Source organism: Haliotis rubra, unplaced genomic scaffold (assembly GCF_003918875.1).
Source record: "Haliotis rubra isolate DU_JTF1 unplaced genomic scaffold, ASM391887v1 Scf225, whole genome shotgun sequence".
Lineage (NCBI taxonomy): Eukaryota > Metazoa > Mollusca > Gastropoda > Lepetellida > Haliotidae > Haliotis > Haliotis rubra.
Genome location: NW_025766281.1, coordinates 703,797 through 721,568, shown reverse-complemented (window position 1 = coordinate 721,568; position 17,772 = coordinate 703,797). Strand labels below are relative to the sequence as shown.

At 39.9% G+C, this 17,772-nt stretch overlaps 2 protein-coding genes across 2 annotated transcripts in view; one reads left to right on the top strand and one right to left on the bottom strand.

Annotated features, from left to right (window-relative positions):
- The window catches only part of LOC124277675 (GATOR complex protein Iml1-like), a 57,752-nt gene extending 46,561 nt beyond the window's left edge, over positions 1-11,191 (bottom strand). The window contains 10 exon segments of the mRNA XM_046713408.1: positions 335-407; positions 1,681-1,750; positions 2,339-2,479; positions 3,863-3,932; positions 4,670-4,719; positions 5,184-5,267; positions 5,918-6,006; positions 6,988-7,040; positions 9,449-9,536; positions 11,100-11,191. Coding sequence (XP_046569364.1) covers positions 335-407; positions 1,681-1,750; positions 2,339-2,479; positions 3,863-3,932; positions 4,670-4,719; positions 5,184-5,267; positions 5,918-6,006; positions 6,988-7,040; positions 9,449-9,536; positions 11,100-11,142 — 761 coding nt within the window. The 5' untranslated portion in view covers positions 11,143-11,191.
- A 135-nt stretch (positions 11,192-11,326) lies between these two features.
- Positions 11,327-16,443, top strand: LOC124277652 (39S ribosomal protein L16, mitochondrial-like). Its single transcript, XM_046713379.1, has 4 exons — positions 11,327-11,461; positions 12,238-12,303; positions 13,285-13,442; positions 15,452-16,443. The coding sequence occupies exons 1-4, from the start codon at positions 11,380-11,382 to the stop codon at positions 15,908-15,910; spliced, it is 765 nt and encodes a 254-aa protein (XP_046569335.1). The 5' UTR covers positions 11,327-11,379; the 3' UTR covers positions 15,911-16,443.
- The last annotated feature ends 1,329 nt before the right edge of the window (positions 16,444-17,772 follow it).

Below are 17,772 nucleotides of genomic sequence, written 5' to 3'. Positions count from 1 at the left end.
CCAGACTGGGTAGATAACTCTTAGTGTGATAATATGACAATTTAGAAGAGATGAGCAAACAATGAAATTATCCTAAAACTGTTTTTAATAAATTTTGGTAGTGTCCACAAAGGGGAGATAACACTCACTGGCAAAAAATGAAACCTTAGAAGTGATGGGGCAAATGCTGAAATTATTTCAAAATGTTTCAAAGTAAAACAGGCATTGTCCAGACAGGGTAGATAACTCTGACTGGCAAAATACACCAATGACTGGCAAATGCATCTTCTCGTTGCAGGTGTTTTATGTCGGAATTGAGTTTCATAACCAGCACAGTCAGACTCACAACAATTACCTGTAGAAATCTTCATAGATCCGGCCTTGATAGTCAACTTGCAGACACTCTTGAACCTCTGGAGGGAAATCATCTGAATCGGACAGTGTAGACACATGTACTGGCAGTAGAGGTGAGGTGAGGTGAAATTGGGTTTAACGTGCTTGAGAATATTTCGCTCATATGACGACGTGCATGCATGTGTATGTGTATGTGCGGCTGCTTGTACTAGCCCAGACTGAAGCTGGTTTTATAGTGCTAGCCCACTGAGATACCATGCCGCAGTGAAGCATGAATACCCCACTCAGACACATTATACTGACTCCGAGTCGACCAGTCCTTGTTGTACCCATTAATGCCGAGCGCCAGGCAGGGACCAACAAGTACCATATTTTAACGACTTTTGGTATGACGCGGTCGGGGATCGAACCCGCGACCTTCCGCTCTCCGGGCGGACGCTCTAACCACTACACCACGGAGGCGGTTCACTGGCAGTAGGGCATATACAGAGTAGAGGTGTAATGATCCAGTCAGGCAGATACGATATGTATCCTGACAATGTGGGTGAGATACGATAAACATACTGATACAGTAGATATACCTTTATTTCTGAAGTTCATACTCTCTCCCTTTTTGTAGGTTAATCATTACAAAGATTATTTGTTCTAAATTTTCAGAGAGCAAAGGACATGTGGTATTGTAGGGGTGTTCAGTAAGTTTGTCTGCCTTGTCTGACCTGTGTAAATAACGTGTGGGGCAAGTAGACTCACCAAGGGACCGGGTAACTCACCAAGGGACCAGGTAACTCACCAAGGGACCGGGTAACTCACCAGGTAACTACCAAGGGACCAATGCAGGGACCAGGTAACTCACCAAGGGACCAGGTAACTTACCAAAGGACTCACCAATGCACCCTGTAAAGAAACTTACCAAAGGACTCACCAAACTTTAGCAATATTCCAGCAACTTACCAAAGGACTCACCAATGCACCCTGTAACTCACCAAGGGACTGGGTAACTTACCAAAGGACTCACCAATGCACCCTGTAACTCACCAAGGGACTATGTAACTCACCAATGCACCCTGCTACTCACCAAGGGACCAGGGAACCCACCAAGCAACTGGGTAAGTCACCAAAGGACTGGGTAACTCACCAAGGGACCAGGGAACTCACCACAGGACAGGTAACTTGCCAAGGTACTGGGTAACACCATGGAACTGGGTGTCTCATCTATGGACCAGGTAACTCACCATGGGATCAGTTAACTCACCGAATGACCAGGTAATTTGCCAAAGGACCAGGGGACTCGGCAACTCTGTAACTCAACGAGTGACTGGATAACTCCCAAGAAACCATTTAACTCACCAAGAGATCGGGCTCGATAGAACGTCCTTGAGAAGAGTACAATAGTGACATCATGGCAACAGTTTTGTTCCTGGAAGAAAATTATAGGAAAGGCCTTCATTATATTTGGCTTTCCATGATATCTCATCATGGACATGGAGCATTATTTCAAAGATGCTCAAATATGAACTAAAAACAGCTTACCCTACAATGGTGTACACGGTGTGTGTCAAGATTAATCAATCAAATAAATTTCACAAGACTTCAAACAAGGACTGAAACACATCTGAGTGACTACTGAGTTATCTAGGATCCCAAACTTAGTGATCTTTGCAAACAAATGGAGAATCTGCCCGGCCTTGCTATCAAAGCAGATCTTAAAAATCAATATTCATCAACTAAATATTAATTATCAAGAAATATATAAGTAACTTTGAATAAAAATACAACATAGAAAACTTGAAACCATCAGCTTGTTTCATGCCACTGGTGAATGTTGACACATTTCTGCATGTATTACCAACAAAAACAGCAGAACAACTCAGAAGCGGACATTGAAAATAGACGTAACTTTGTGCACTACACTCAATATCCAATACTTAAAACCAATAATGAAAGTCTGTTCTTTACCAGAATAAAACCTGATTGATCATGGATATTACACACGACATGAATTTACCTTCCACTTGACAAAGAGATCAGTGAGGAAGCCGTTGACCGCCTTCTCAAAGTAGAGATCGCCATTGATGTCAAAGTCCCACATCTCTGCGCTCATCTGTATGAAGATCTGGACCACGGCTGTAGATGATCTGTAAACAATCTGCACACAGAGGATGTTCATATACAGGACTATTCCAGCAGAAAGGAATAAGAAACAGCCTAGAAATGAAGGAAGTACCTTATTCGTAAAATAGAATTCCATGAGTTAGTAGATACTTTGGGGAAAGCAGTCAACAGGTAGATCTAGTGGGTGAATGGAGGTGTTTGTTTGGGAGATGGGATGTGATGAGGGTGATCTGATGGGGATGGGGGTGGGGTGGAGTTGGGATGGGCAGGAGAAGTGAGGATTAAGGAACTTAACATGGGGGATGGGGGTGGGGTGGTCTGTTAATAATCGAGTCTGGACCGTATAATCCAGTGATCAATATCATGAGCATTGATCTACGCAATTGGGATACAATGACATGTGTCAACCAGCCTGACCACCCGATCCTATTAGTAGCATCTTATGAGTCAGTGAGTGAGCGAGTTTAGTTTTACGCCGCACTCAGCAATATTCCAGCTATATGGCGGCAGTCTGTAAATAATCGAGTCTGGACCAGACAATCCAATGATCAACAACATGAGCATCGATCTAAGCAATTGGGAACCGATGACATGTGTCAACCAAGTCAGTGAGCCTGACCACCCGATCCCGTTAGTCACCTCTTATGACAAGCATGGGTTACTGAAGACCAATTCACACAAACTGGCCCTTCCAGCAGCTTTCAGTATTACAATTAGTCACCCGTGAAGCTAGCACCAAGTGGTAACAGGAAAACATACAGTGTTTATGGAGAGAAAAATTCAAGCCATCACAGTGGGAATACAAAATCCACTTTATCTCCACTGACATTCCTCACATTTGGATCCACTCCTGTGGATCTTGTGATTGCAAATTACCTGCCCTTGATTCTCATTACTATTTTACCGACCAATCGAACGTCCACATAAAAGAAAGGTAAGGGAGGTAACTTACATTACCAAGAAACCGAAACCAGCCCAAATATTTAAGGAGAAAGACATCCTTTCCATGCAAAAGATTTCTCAGAGCTTACTTTAACTTGACCGTCGGGTTTTGATTATTGAATTTCTCCTAAATTGATTACAATCAATTGTACTGACTGCCATTGTGGTACTTCCCACCCAACAATGAGGCTGGTTTGCTTACATTCTGAATGGTACACTGACTGCCATTGTGGTACTTCCCACCCAACAATGAGGCTGGTTTGTTACTCACATTCTGAATGGTACACTAGACCTAGTAGTCTAGCCAGCCTAACTGGTAATGGCAATCTAGGGCAATGGATCTGAGATTGTGAGAACCATAGGACTGGATCCAGGGTAAGTGTGGGTTTACCGAAATGTGAGCATTGGAGATATAGAGGACAGTACTCCAGTAGAAGTTATAAACAACAGCATTATGCAGTATATCTGGACCTACCCTGGTGTCCTCGGTGATGACGCCACAAGCCACCTTGTCTCCCTTGGACCACATCTCGTTCACTGTGGCTCTGAAAACACCAAGCTAAAGTCAGCCACAAGTGGAATAGTGGATCAAATTATCATCAATAGAATTAAATGAATAAACAATACCATTTAGATAGCGGTCAAATGTTATATAAATGCCATGATGTGGCTACCATGTTGCTGTTAGGGCCTTATTTAGCTGACATGGCCTTATTTTGCTAACAAATGTTTTATTTGGGATCACACTTTCTCAATAAAGTACTGATTTGGGTACTTTTTGGGTTGAGCTCCACCTGGTATTTGAACCCACTCTCTCTCTGAGTTCGGCACAAAATTGTCTGAGTTACACACAAAGTCAGCAATCTAACCCATTCAGCCAAGCCCTCCACAGAGATCAGTCTGCCAGTGTAAAATTGCACTCTACACACTAAAGTCAGCAATCCAGCCCATTCAGCCACCACACCTTCCACAGAGATCTAAGTCTGACGAGTGGTAGTCACATACTTTGTGCACCACTCTGACATATCGAAATTGGCAGCCTCTGATTTAGAAACTGTGACTTACATTTCCAAACATGCAATTTTTCACACTGAAAGGAAGAGTGAAATCTTTTTTTCCCAAAAAATTATTGGAAACAAAAAATTAAATAAACCAAGATGCCACGTATAGAGTTAATAAAATCAAGTGAGAGTACAAATTTCACAGTGAATCCTAATCAAGAGATCTTTAGGTGACACGTCTTCTGAATACACGATACATCTAGAAGTCAGTGATGTCTTACCGCATCTCTGCGAATTCTATTTTCTTGTTGAGGTAAACACATTTCCTAACCTGTAATGTAAACAAAAAGCATTACAACATCTGTGTAAAGCAGATGAACTAGTGGAAAAAACTTTATCTGAAACAATGAAACATTTCGAAGATAAACACATTTTCTTTCTATTCGTTGTTTTCCATCAAACACCAAATTTATTCACCAACTGTGACCAACAGATCTCCATTTTAGTCTGCTCTTTTAACAAGCATCCTACCGGGTACCCACCAGAGTCCTCTTTAGATTCCAGCTCTTGACACACTAGGGACATATGGCGTCCTACAAGAATTCTACCAGGTACCCACCACACTCTTCTTCAACAGATCCCAATTCAGCCTGCTCTGATGACAAACTTGAGAAACTGGGAACATATGTTACCCAACTTTTCCTCTAAAGATTCCCATTTAGCCTGCTCTAACGACAAGCTTGACACACCACGATGGACTGATGTTATTCTACAAGCATCCTACCAGGTACCCACCAGACTCTTCCTCATCCTCCACATGTCGCTGCGGCTGTAGTACTGCTCCTTGTACAGGAGCTCCACCAGGTCCAGCGCAACATGCTGCAACACACACAATACTTACAGAAAGACCTACCAGTTATAACCCAGGTCCTTGATTTTCGAAGCTCTCTTAGCGCTAAGATAAGTGTCATATCTTAACATTAACTTACAGCTATCTTAGCGCTAAGAGAGCTTCGAAAATCAAGGACCTGGGCCTAGATTTTTGAAGCTCTCTTAGCGCTAAGACAGTCTTAAGTTAATGTTAAGGTATGGCACTTACGACTATCTTAGCGTTAAGAGAGCTTCGAAAATCTAGGCCCAGGTCTTTGATTTTCAAAGCTCTCTTAGCTAAGATAGCTGTACGTTAATGTTACGATATGGCACTTACGACTATCTTAGAGCTAAGAGAGCTTAAAAATTATAGGCCCAGGGATCCATTCCATAAAGCAATCGTAGCGCTAAGGTGATCGTAACTCCCATACTTTAACATAGACTTACGATTGTCGTAACGCTACAATCTTTCTATGGAATGGGACCCATGTCAAAAACATCTACAACATCGGTACAGGGCAAAATGAGATTAACAATCATAATCATGATCATCAACCAAAATAGAATTTGCACAAAGAATAGCATACATGCTAATTAAACCATTGCTTACACTGGCAACTATAATCGTTGTCCTGCTAATACAAAGATGGCATGCTTACCTTGGGATCAATCTTGTTGACGTACACATCCTGGTATGCTCTCAGCTGGAACGCTGTTGCTATTGTCGTCTCAATGCTCACAGTCTCCGCTACAGGAAATTATTATTATGTTAATTAACTTAAAATTAACAAATAGTTTGCTCTATTTGCTTTGGCTTATTCTGCCGTAAAAGCACCAATTGATAAGCAGGATGTGCTTGAACCTATCAAGCCCCAGAACCACCAAGGTGAAATTGCATGCTCTTTGGCCTATTCTTCCCCAGAACCACAAGGGGGAGCTAGGTATGATATTTGGGTCGATTCAGCCTTAGAATTCCCTGGGGCAGATAAGAGCTTGAGCATCTTCTATCCAACAGATATATGCATGATGTACTTGAGCTCGTTCAGCTTATGCCTGGCTTTCACCATTCTGGTGACCACGAATAAAGAATTGAATTCATGAAGGGCTACGGTTCGATTCACCGAATATGTCGAGTGAATTGTAGTGAGTGAGTTTGGTTTTACGCCGCTTTCAGCAATATTCCAGCAATATCACTGCAGGGGACACCAGAAATGAGCTTCACACAATGTACCCATGTGGGGATTCGAACCCGGGTCTTCGGGGTAACGAGCGAACGCTTTAACCACTAGGCTACCCCACCGCCCCCCGAGTGAATCGTAACAGCCTTAGGAATCACTACTTGAGAAAAGTTTGAAGTGCTCTTGGAAATCCTCTGCACAAGAAAGATAAACATACTGCCATTAAGCTTTTTCAGCATGGCATATCAAATAAGGATTCATATAAGACAAGCTGGTGTGTAGGACATGCTGATCCTATAAGACATGGGACAATGGGGACATATTGTGCCCCTGAATCACCATGAGACACTAGAACTATGTTGAGCTTATGCCTGAATTTCCCTACAAGGAGATATCAAAAGAGTGCCATAAGACATTCTGATGTGTAGACATGCTGATCCCAAAGGACATGGGACAGTTGGGATTTATTGTGCATCAGAATCACCATGAGACTACAAATAAACAATATTTACAGACAGTTGACATCAATGACAGCCAGATTTGACAAATACCTTTCAGCTGTACAGCTTCCTCTGGCAATTTGGTAATCTGCACCAGCAAACGGCTGCAACAAACAGTCGCAAAAATATACACTATTGACTAGACTATAACTAGACTGTATCAATAGTGAGTGAGTTTAGTTTTAAGCTGCTCTTAGCAATATTCCAGTAATATCAGAGTGAAGGACACCAGAAATGGACTTCACACATTGTAACCCAGTGTGCTAAATAGTCCCTGGCCCGTTAGCCTGTGGCTAGTAAAAATCCAGTTGGGCCAGTAAATCTTAACAGTCACTGGCCTGGCTGGCTAGTGAATTTCCATGGGGTCATTTGTATTTGATGGTATTTTATACCTTTTTGTAATCCTTTGCTTAGTTTCTACATTCAAATTATTGGCTAGTGAATTATTAACTGGGTTAGTAACTTTCTAACATAGCTAGCCCAACTGGCTAGCAAAATGAAAACTATTTTGCACACTGCACACCTATGTGGGGAATCGAACCCGGGTCTTCGGTGTAGCAAGCGAACGATTTAACCTCTAGGCTACCCCGTCGCCCCAGTCTCTATTAATAATCATTATGAACTTAAAACGATAAATAATATTATTACAAAAATGTCAGCCATGAAAGTTTTGTAACTGTCTTCTTTTGCATCTTTGGCATCAGCTTGACCCAAGGAACATGGAATATCCATCATCTGAATGTTAGCCAAAGACTTCTGCCATAGTAAACACAGGGAAAGGACAGTGACAACAGGACCAGTAAGTGGAAAATAATTACTGGTCCGGTCTGTACTTCACTTGTCCAAAATAACATTCATAGATTTACTTGACTATCAATACAACACTCACTGGCCACCAGGACCACTGATAACTTATCACTTATAGTTTGGCATGAAATGCATGTGGACCCGTTTTTTTGTAAATATCTCTTCATCCAATGACCCAATCGATCTCAAACTGTGCAAGTGGATGTTTTGTCAGACAACCTAATCACATTGTAAATCACCGATTTTATGCATTTGTATTAAAGAATCTGTCTATGTAACTGTCAACAAAATAAACAGCAGAACGCAAAAGGCTTGCAGAGGGAGGGAGCCAATGACCTGTAACAGCGGCAGTGTTGGGTCATAAAGGTCAACGTTCGTCAATGTAGGTCAGCTTTGCTGATGACCCTGATGTCAAAAGAATCTAACTTTGGATGCCTACCTTTTTGTACAAGGTTTTGTTTATTGGTTGTTGGTTTATTTTTCACAATTGTTAGCACGATGTTCTTTTTCATGCCAAGAGCAAAAGTTGTACGTTTCATGTAATCTGACACCTTATAAATCGGTTTGCTACGTTTGCTCTCTTTTAAATTTTTTTTAAACACATTGCTAATTAAACGTTTAGCATCATCTGAATAAGCTTTCATGATGACAGCTAGAAGTAGTCAATGTGAATGATCCAAACGGTCTATCACTGTGCAGTGCACAGGTAACTATCATGAACTGCACATGCATTTACCTTTATGACCCAACACTACCGCTGTTACAGGTCATTGGCTCCCTCCCTCTGCAAGCCTTCTGCGTTCTGCTGTTTATTTTGTTGACAGTTACATAGACAGATTCTTTAATACAAATGCATAAAATCGGTGATTTACAATGTGATTAGGTTGTCTGACAAAACATCCACTTGCACAGTTTGAGATCGATTGGGTCATTGGATGAAGAGATATTTACAAAAAAACGGGTCCACATGATTTTCATGCCAAACTATAGTGGTCCTGGTGATTTTTCACTAGCCAGGGACCACAGGACCAGTGTAAATTTGGCACACTGAAACAATGGTCAAGATTAAGTCTACAATGAATCCAATACAAGGAGAACATGATACATATCCCAATATTGGGTAACAAATACAATAACAAGTGAGCAGTAGATTTTTATTCATCATATTTAGCGAAACATAATAAAATAAATTCTTCGACATGTTCTTACCATTTTGATAATTTATCACAACAATGACTAGTGTCAAATTAAAAAATATACAAGTGTTGATATTGGCTTGGAATATACTAGTAATTTTGCATTTTATGCTTTGATAAATAACACCAAACTTCAAGTAATAACAATCCTTAACAAAAGTTTCATGAATATTTGATTCTGGTGATAGAGATAGGCTCTGGTGTATTTGTAGTGTAAAACTGAGACTCAGTGTACATGCTGCAACTAGCTTGATAAGTATGATTATTACCTATTGTCAACAGCTGGATCGATGAACATGACATTGTGAGAGAATCAGAAAGTTCAAATAATTCAATCGTTAATGTTGATAGGTAGAGAATTCCAAAGACAAAAAGCTGCATGTTTGACAGATCGCTTGTGGAATGAAGCTAAATGCATGTTGGGGGCTGTTAACAGGAGCTGGTTCTGGGAGTGAAGAGTTCTGGTTGGGGTTATTCTGTGTTGAGGTTGAAATAAGCTCATGCTTTACCTAAATTCCACTTCTGGGTGGTAGACTTCCAACACATCTCCCGCGTGGACATTGGGGAAATCCTTCAGGTTAATCTGGATGTCAGCAGCTGCAATGTACGACACAAAACAACACTGACCATCATAACTGGGCTTTACTTTAGATTGCTAAAACCAATCCACAGTGAGGCAAATATAATAAACAACTCTATAGTCTGTTTGCAGTGAAAACGTACAGATGAATTTCACTTTAACCAAAAAAGTAAATCAAGTGAAATTAAGACTGCGAATACTCATAAATTTGCCTTGCCAACTGAACATTTAAATCTCAGAATTTTATTCATTGTAGGACACAAGTTGTTTAACAAATGATCATACATTCAAATCGCTATTATTGGTTTGTATTACAAGGGGGTAAGCGCAGTAGTTGGAACAGTGAAACAAATGCACGTGCGGCTCGTGATGAGCGTTAACTTAGACCAACTCTACTTGTTCTCGGTGTTTCATTTAATGTGCATACACCCTTGTAATACAAACCAATAATAGCGATTTGAAACTATGATCGTTTGTTAAACAACTTTTATCCTAAGTTGAATAAAATTCTGAGATTTAAATGGTCAGTTGGCAAGGTAAAATTACGAGGATTTGCAATCTTAATTTCATCTTATTCGATTTACTTTTTTGTTTAAATTGACATTCATCGGTACGTTTTCAATGCAAACAGACTATAATAGGGGTTAACGAATACAACAACAAACCAGTAGTTGATGTATTATTCATTATATTCAGTGAAACAATAGCACAATACATACCTTGATATGTTTTTATCATTAAGACAGTGCTAATTTATTACAGTGACAAGTTACCAAATCAAATCAAATATATAAGAGCATTGACCATCAATAAGTGATTGCTTTATGAGCAAATGCAGAGGGCATTAGGTACTTTTCATGACTTCATCAAATTTTGGGAGCTGAATATGTTATATATGTTACTGACAACTTGTTCACTAAGAAATGTGTTCATTAACATGAACCGTTCACAACTTTGGAGCACCTGTTCACTAATTGGCTTTTCTGTTACCCAACATGTCTGACGTATTCACAACTATGATCAGCAATACCAACATTTACTGGATGACTTGTATAAACATGCTGAAATTTTAACTGGTTCACTAACACATACACATTTTCTGAGGTGTTTTGAAGTTTTGTCAGCATATGTAAACAAGTAAAAAAAACCTGGCCAACATGTTTCTGTCCAAATATTAATGACAATCCATGCAAGATATTTTTTTAATGCGATTTGTTTGTTATCTCGGTAATTTAAACGTGTCAAACGCTATAATAAAATAACACTCAATTTCAATGACTGATTTCTTGTTGCTATACGTGTTGTCTGACAACGTGTCAACAAGAGTAAGTATGACTTTGTGACCCTATCACCTGTGGGCACCTGCATTGACAGGCGATCAGCTGCTGATAGTGAGAGGGTTACGTCAGAACTGACCGTAAACAGAGCAAACGGCTGAAGTTCGGTTATGTCACCGTACCATTTTGAAGGAAAACGTGAAATTTACTGAAGCAATAAATGTAAAACCAATGCAGAATCCAACCTTATCTATTACACCACTGAGACATCAAACATGTCTTTGCATTAAACACCTGTCTTACCGTTGTCCTTCCGTTGATGTTGGACAAGCTTGAAAGTTTTCATGATTCGCCCATATCGTGAGTTCTCGATTAGAGTTACCCGCCCCTGGATATTGCAGAAAACAGTTTTATATTCATCATTATAAAACTAATGCTATGCATACTATGTGATCTAGGTGAGCTATAATATATGATAAATTAGGTTACGGTAGATAATAATTTAATATAATAATTGTTTGATGTTACCCATTCAGTGCGGACCTGTTATAACACAAGTACCTGTTCCGGTTCCAAATGCAGCATGTTTGGAAGTTTAGTTAGAAATCGAAATGGCCTGTCAAAACTGACAGATTTTGGTATTTCTTCGGTAAAGTCATTTAGAGGTGAGGTTTTATGTCATGGTGTGACAATAATACATGACGAACTGAATATGCAAATGCAATAGTATTTTATTTGTGAAGGAAACTACGACCTTTGCTTGCGATGTCAGATGCTCTATTTCACTGGGACAGTTACTTCCCTTAGCCTTGATAGGATCTGCTCTGCATGGGTTTGGATCCAAGATTCGCCCGATTATGTTACTGGTTTGTTAGCTGAACACATGACTCAAGGGGGTGTTTTTGTAAATCATAATACCCACACTTCTTGATCGATGCTCATGATATTGATCATTGGATTGTCTGGTCCAGATTATTTAGAGACCGACACCATATGGCAGGAATATTGCTGAGTGCAGCGTTAAAGAACAAACAAAATACTTCTTGTAAGAATGGGCAAACAAAATCTGTCATTTCGATTCACATTGTTGATTCATGTTATCATGTTCATAGTGAGTCCATTAAAGCTGATGACAACATTCACTGAATTTTCTAATTTAGACATAACTTTTTACACTGTAGCTGAATATCTTGAGACTAATTTAATGGTTAAACATGTTAACTTTTTACACCCGAATCCCCACATGGGTACAATGTGTGAAGCCCATGTAGCTGTTGGAAATTGCTGAAAGCGGCGTAAAACCAAACTCAGTCAGTCAGTCAGTCTCTGACACAAGTGTAAAACTAGAAAGACAATGTTCACACTCTCTGAATGACTTTTTGTAGTGAACCTGTTTCCTCATTGATGTTAATGATTGGAATGCTGGTAATTCTACTTCCAGGCCCACCATGTGCTGTTACACAGGTGGCCACTCTCATGAAGCTCGAGGATCCACCATCGTATGACCGTAAGTTTCAAACATTGTGATCTTCCCACAGAGGCAAAACGATTCCCAATTATGCTTTTCAAATGCTAACTACAATAAATATCTTTTGGTTACAGTGTGAGACCTGGTTGATTGTGTCAACTGACCATCTGACATTGTGGCAAAGCTGTAGTATTGCTAAATATGGCCAAGATACATTACTAAAGATCAAGCTGAGTATTGTGATAATGCATGTACTTGGACCTGACGCCATGGTAACCGTATTGGCAAACAGTGTAGTGAGTCAGATAAACCTGTAGATTTCTACTGTGTGACTACAATATTTTTGTTCACTGAACAACCAACAGATATAAAACAAACTGCAGGCACTGCTGAATGAGTAATCTCGTATCGATCATGTAGGAGATGCACGTTAAGCGCAAATGACATTGTGTCTTTTAGGGTTTCTTCATGTTCGGATGGCTGTTAGATTTTTTGAAACTTTATACCCAGCAACAAAAACATGATAACGACAGCAACAGCCCTGGAAATCTGTTATAAGATCTTTGTGTTTAGAAATATTAAATTTTAATAAATACTAAAATTTGTATGGGCACAATGTTTTAAGTCCATTTCTGGTGTCCCCCGCCATGATATTGCTGGAATATTGCTAAAATTGGCGTAAAACTAAACTCACTCACTCACTAAAATTTGTAAATAATTAGTCTCAGATTTCAAGATTGATTTCTCAGTTGTCTTATGTGATAACTGGTATTGATAAATCATGGGTTAATTGAAAAACACTTTGCCCCAAATATGTGAAATTTACCTCCATTAAATTGACCTGACATGATATTTTACACAGGGGCTTCTATTGCTGAAAATAATACGTTCTGGGTCCTACATTTGTTCACTGATATGGATATCAGTGAATGAATGTAGGACCAAGGATGTATTATTTTCAACAATACAAGCTCCTGTGGTATTTTATAAGCCTTCCTATGTTTTTGTTCTTGTTGTTAGATGTGGAGTTTCCTGAGAGAAAGAGGTTGAGGTTCTATGAAAAAGTCCCTCAGTTACAGCAGGGTGTGCGAGCACCGAAAACTCCCAAAGATCTTCATCTGATGCGAGGCCCTGACAAGATCCACAACAAGTTACAGTACGGACAATATGGCATTCAGGTATATAGTCTAAAATCATTTCAGCAATGTGCTTCATCTTGTGAGGATTATGTTAGCCCTGCCAGTTCCCTCTGCTGAATGTGAACAAGCTTTCTCAGCCCAGAAAAGAGTTAAAAGTTATGTTTTGAGCTGATTGTCTGTGCAAAGACTTCATCAGAAGGTTCAGAACTTGCTGAGTTTGACCCAGAGAAGTCTGTTAGTAAATGGATGTCAAATGGCAAGAGACTGACTGACTGAGTATGGTTTTACGCCGCTTTTAGCAATCTTCCAGCAATATCACGGCGGGGACACCAGAAATGGGCTTCACACATTGTACCCTTCGACATGACGAGCGAATGCTTTAACCACTAGGCTACCCCATCGCCCCAAATGGCAAGAGAAGAATTGCTAGTGGCCCTGGACAGACTGATTGGTTAATGTGATTGGTTAAACATTGTGACTGTGAAACCAAAGTGTTGTGACTATGAAACCAAAGACAATATCTGAGCTCTCAGTACCAGTTAGAGAAAAGCAGGAAGCTTTAGTCAGTAGCTGAATAACTGTTAAATCTATCTGCATTTAATTTGAAATTCAGTGACATTTGACAGGGTTAAAGTTCTTCTGAAATAGGATGCCATTCTGTTGTTTGAGGTTCTCAATCTCCAGCCCTGGAAAAGTAATATAAATGAATCATTTCATTTATCATTATGATGACATTTATGATATAATGTACTCAATTTTAAAATTAGACAGTTACTATTTGTGTTCATACTTGTTAAAGTGGCATCCAGTTGGCATATTTGTTTTGTTTTTGAATCACTGAACAGAGTGATGAAATAAAACAAAACATTGGTTGGAAATGTAGTACTTTATTCACAAAATATTCTGGTGAAATAACATTACATGGGTCTGGCTAGTAAGCTTTGGCTAGTAAAAGAAAATATTTGCTTGTCAAAGGTCAACTAAATAAAAAATGTCCGCAGAGCCCCTGATAGATCAACATAACTTTGTTGGATCACAGGCAAACTGTAGCGCAAATAGGGTTGCGCAACAGAGAGAAACATGACCAGGCTTCTTATGTGCGAGCAAAGAGAGCAAAGGCTGGCAAAGTACTTCCCTTGCTTCATTTCGAAAATATTTTTAATGTCCAAATAAAATATTGCCACCATCAAAGGAAGACGACACCAATTTTCTCACAGGGTTGTGCTATCAGATTTCCAACCTCATTTTTAATGATTACTTTTATATTTTAGATATATTTCATTCAACATTTTAAGTGCCACTCGCGGCATATCAAATAGTTCCTCCTGCCCCTGCCGGCCCAGGTTCTATTAGAATAAGCAGAAATTCGCCTAATTTAACCATTAGATTGGTGATGATTACTTATCTTATCTGCCATCGTTATTGTTAGATTCTCGTAACATATATTCTTACAAAACTCTTCTGGCGTAGAGAGTGAATGAAAGCAAGGGAGGTAACTCTGCAAGTATTCCATATGGCAAACATGTAATTCAGGAAGTATGTGTAGAGATAACTTCCCTGTTCCTTCACTCCATTGAACTTGAAGCTGGCAGGGGTAATGGAGGCGAAGAACGATTTGATATTGAATAGCTCAATAAGGGACCGTTCATAGTTTATGGCTAGAGGGGGTGATGATGATTTTAAGGGGGTCACCCATTTTGTTCTGAGGAGGTAGGAGGTGATCAATTTTGTACCGGTACATATGTTTCTAGAGGGGTCAGCAATTTTGTACATAAAAATATTTAAAAATTATGCTTTAGAATTTGGAAAGGGGGAGGGGGATTCATTGATTTTGTACATGACATGCAGGGGGGTCACTTACTTTGTACATAAAGTTTAGGGGGGTCATTTACATTGTACATGCTTCTCCATAAAATTCATCATCACCCCCCTAGCCATAAATTATGAACGGTCCCTAAGTAAACAAGTATTAATATGTTACATCACAAAGTCAGCATGAGAAGCTTTGTACACTACAGATACTGACTAGAACTTTCATCTCTTCTCAGGCACTGACCGGGGGCCGGTTACGATGGGGCCACTACGATGCGCTACGTCTGACGATCGGTCGCAAGATGGATGAATCGAGGATGTTCGCCATCTGGCGCATCGACCAACCGTGGAAGTCTGTGTCCAAGAAGGGGATTGGTACACGAATGGGCGGAGGGAAGGGCAACATCGACCACTATGTCTACCCACTACGAGCAAACAGGATCATTCTAGAAATGGGTGGAAAATGTGAATTTAAGGAAGTGGAGAAAATCTTGAAACCTCTGGCCAAAATCCTGCCTTTTCGAGCACGTGTTGTGAGCCATGAGATTCTTGCAGAAGATGCTGAGCAAGAAGCATTTGTGAAGAAGAACAATATCAACCCTTTTACGTTTCAGCACTGCGCTCGGCACAACTTCCTGGGTTGCAGAACATGGATGAGTCCTTATGACTTTCAGTGGCATGGCAAATATAGATGATGCTGGCAGTTTTTGATATTCATGCTAGCCCAACAGCTAGAGACTGAAGAAATGAGTATTATCCATTGATGGTGGTGGTCCCTGACTAGTAACCTCTGAGGGCTATTCATTTGAATGTTCTCTGTGCTTCAGTTTTGCTAAAAATGGGACTTAATATTAATCACAGAAAATGTCAACAGAGTAAACTTATGTTAGCTGCAGATTCTGAGGACTGTTGAGATAAACTTGGCAATTGTCCTCTTTAGTGTCTTATTTCAGGCTATTCCAGGGTATCTTGTGCTGAAGGGAACGATGAGGTATGGTGGTTAAGATGTCCGCTCAGCAAGCTGAATGGCTGGGTGTCATTCCCAACATGGGTGTGATATGTGAAACCCATTTCTGGTGTCCACCTGCCATGATATGGCTGGAATATGTCTTTAAGTGGCATCAAGCCCCTTCATCACTTACAGACCGCCTCCGTGGTGTAGTGGTTAGAGCGATCGCCCAGAGAGCGGAAGGTCGCGGGTTCGATCGCCGACTGCATCATACCAAAAGACGTTAAAATATGGTACTTGTTGGTCCCTGCCTTGAGCTCGGCATTAACGGGTACAACAAGGACTGGTCGGCTCAGAGTCAGTATAATGTGTCTGTGTGGGGTATTCATGCTCCACTGCAGCATGGTATCTCAGTGGGCTAGCACTATAAGACCAGCTTAAGTCTCGACTAGTACAAGCTGCCGCACATACACATACACACGCATGCACGTCGTCATATGAGCGAAATATTCTCAAGCACGACGTAAAACCCAATTTCACCTCACCTCACCTCATCACTTACATACTGTAGACAAGAACAAAACAAAGAACATGCTTGTAAACATGGTAACATGGTAACAGTTATCATGGTTATCTATATATTTCCCCTACTGTTTTGCTGGCATTAGTGAGTGAGTGAGTTTAGTTTTACACCGGAAAGATTACAATGGGGTACACTAGAAATGGGCTTCACACTTTATATCCATGTGGGGAATTGAACTTGAGTCTTCAGCAGGGCGAGTGAATACTTTAACTACTGGGCCACCTCACCACCCCTCTATCATTACTGAATTGAAGTACTGCAATTTTCTTTGATTTCTGAAGGTAGTCTACACAATTTACATAAATAATAAGAAACTGATCCTAAATTTTGGGTGGTTTCCTGAGTTTCAAAATATCCATGTTCTGAATAAATTCCAACAGTCCTCCGGGTTTAGTAAAGACATGTTTACTATACTGGCTGAACATCCTCAATGTAAAATTCATGTGTGAAGTGAAATTTCAAAGAGAGGGTGTATTATTTGAAGTTGCATTTCTATATTAAGGAGGAAACTGCAGTGTGGTAGATATGGGTAGGTTTTGTGAAGTGTGAGAGGAAGATTTCAGGTGCTGCAATTTCAATTTGATTATTGAAGTTATCCCACACAATTTACATAAATAATAACAAAATTATCCTAAATTGTGTATAGTTCCCTAAGTTTCAACTATCCATATTCTGGACAATTCTCAACTGTTCTTAGGAGTATAATGACTGAACATCCGTTAGTGTAAAATCCCTATGTTAAGTGGGTGAAAACAGAAAGAATTTGCATGTGTTATTCAGAGTTGCATCCTTTGTTTTGGTTGAAACAGCAGTGAGCTAGATATGTATAGGCTTTGTGAAGTGTGAAAGGAAGACTGTCAGAAAATAAACCAGAATGATTTCACTGAATTTGTGTTTGTGTTTATTTGAGTTTTATTTGAATTTGCTTCGTTTTTACAAAGAAATGCAATGAATATCATGTGACCAGAATTGCTATACATACTGATGGTCAGTCAGATATCGTGAGACAGGTCTACTGGACAAGT

Bases quoted from the DNA above. Each gene is read 5' to 3' on its own strand.
- LOC124277652 (XM_046713379.1), top strand. From the start codon at position 11,380: ATGTTTGGAAGTTTAGTTAGAAATCGAAATGGCCTGTCAAAACTGACA. The intron at 12,304-13,284 runs GTAAGTTTCAAA...TCTTGTTGTTAG, and splicing joins GGATCCACCATCGTATGACC to ATGTGGAGTTTCCTGAGAGA. The intron at 13,443-15,451 runs GTATATAGTCTA...ATCTCTTCTCAG, and splicing joins ACGGACAATATGGCATTCAG to GCACTGACCGGGGGCCGGTT.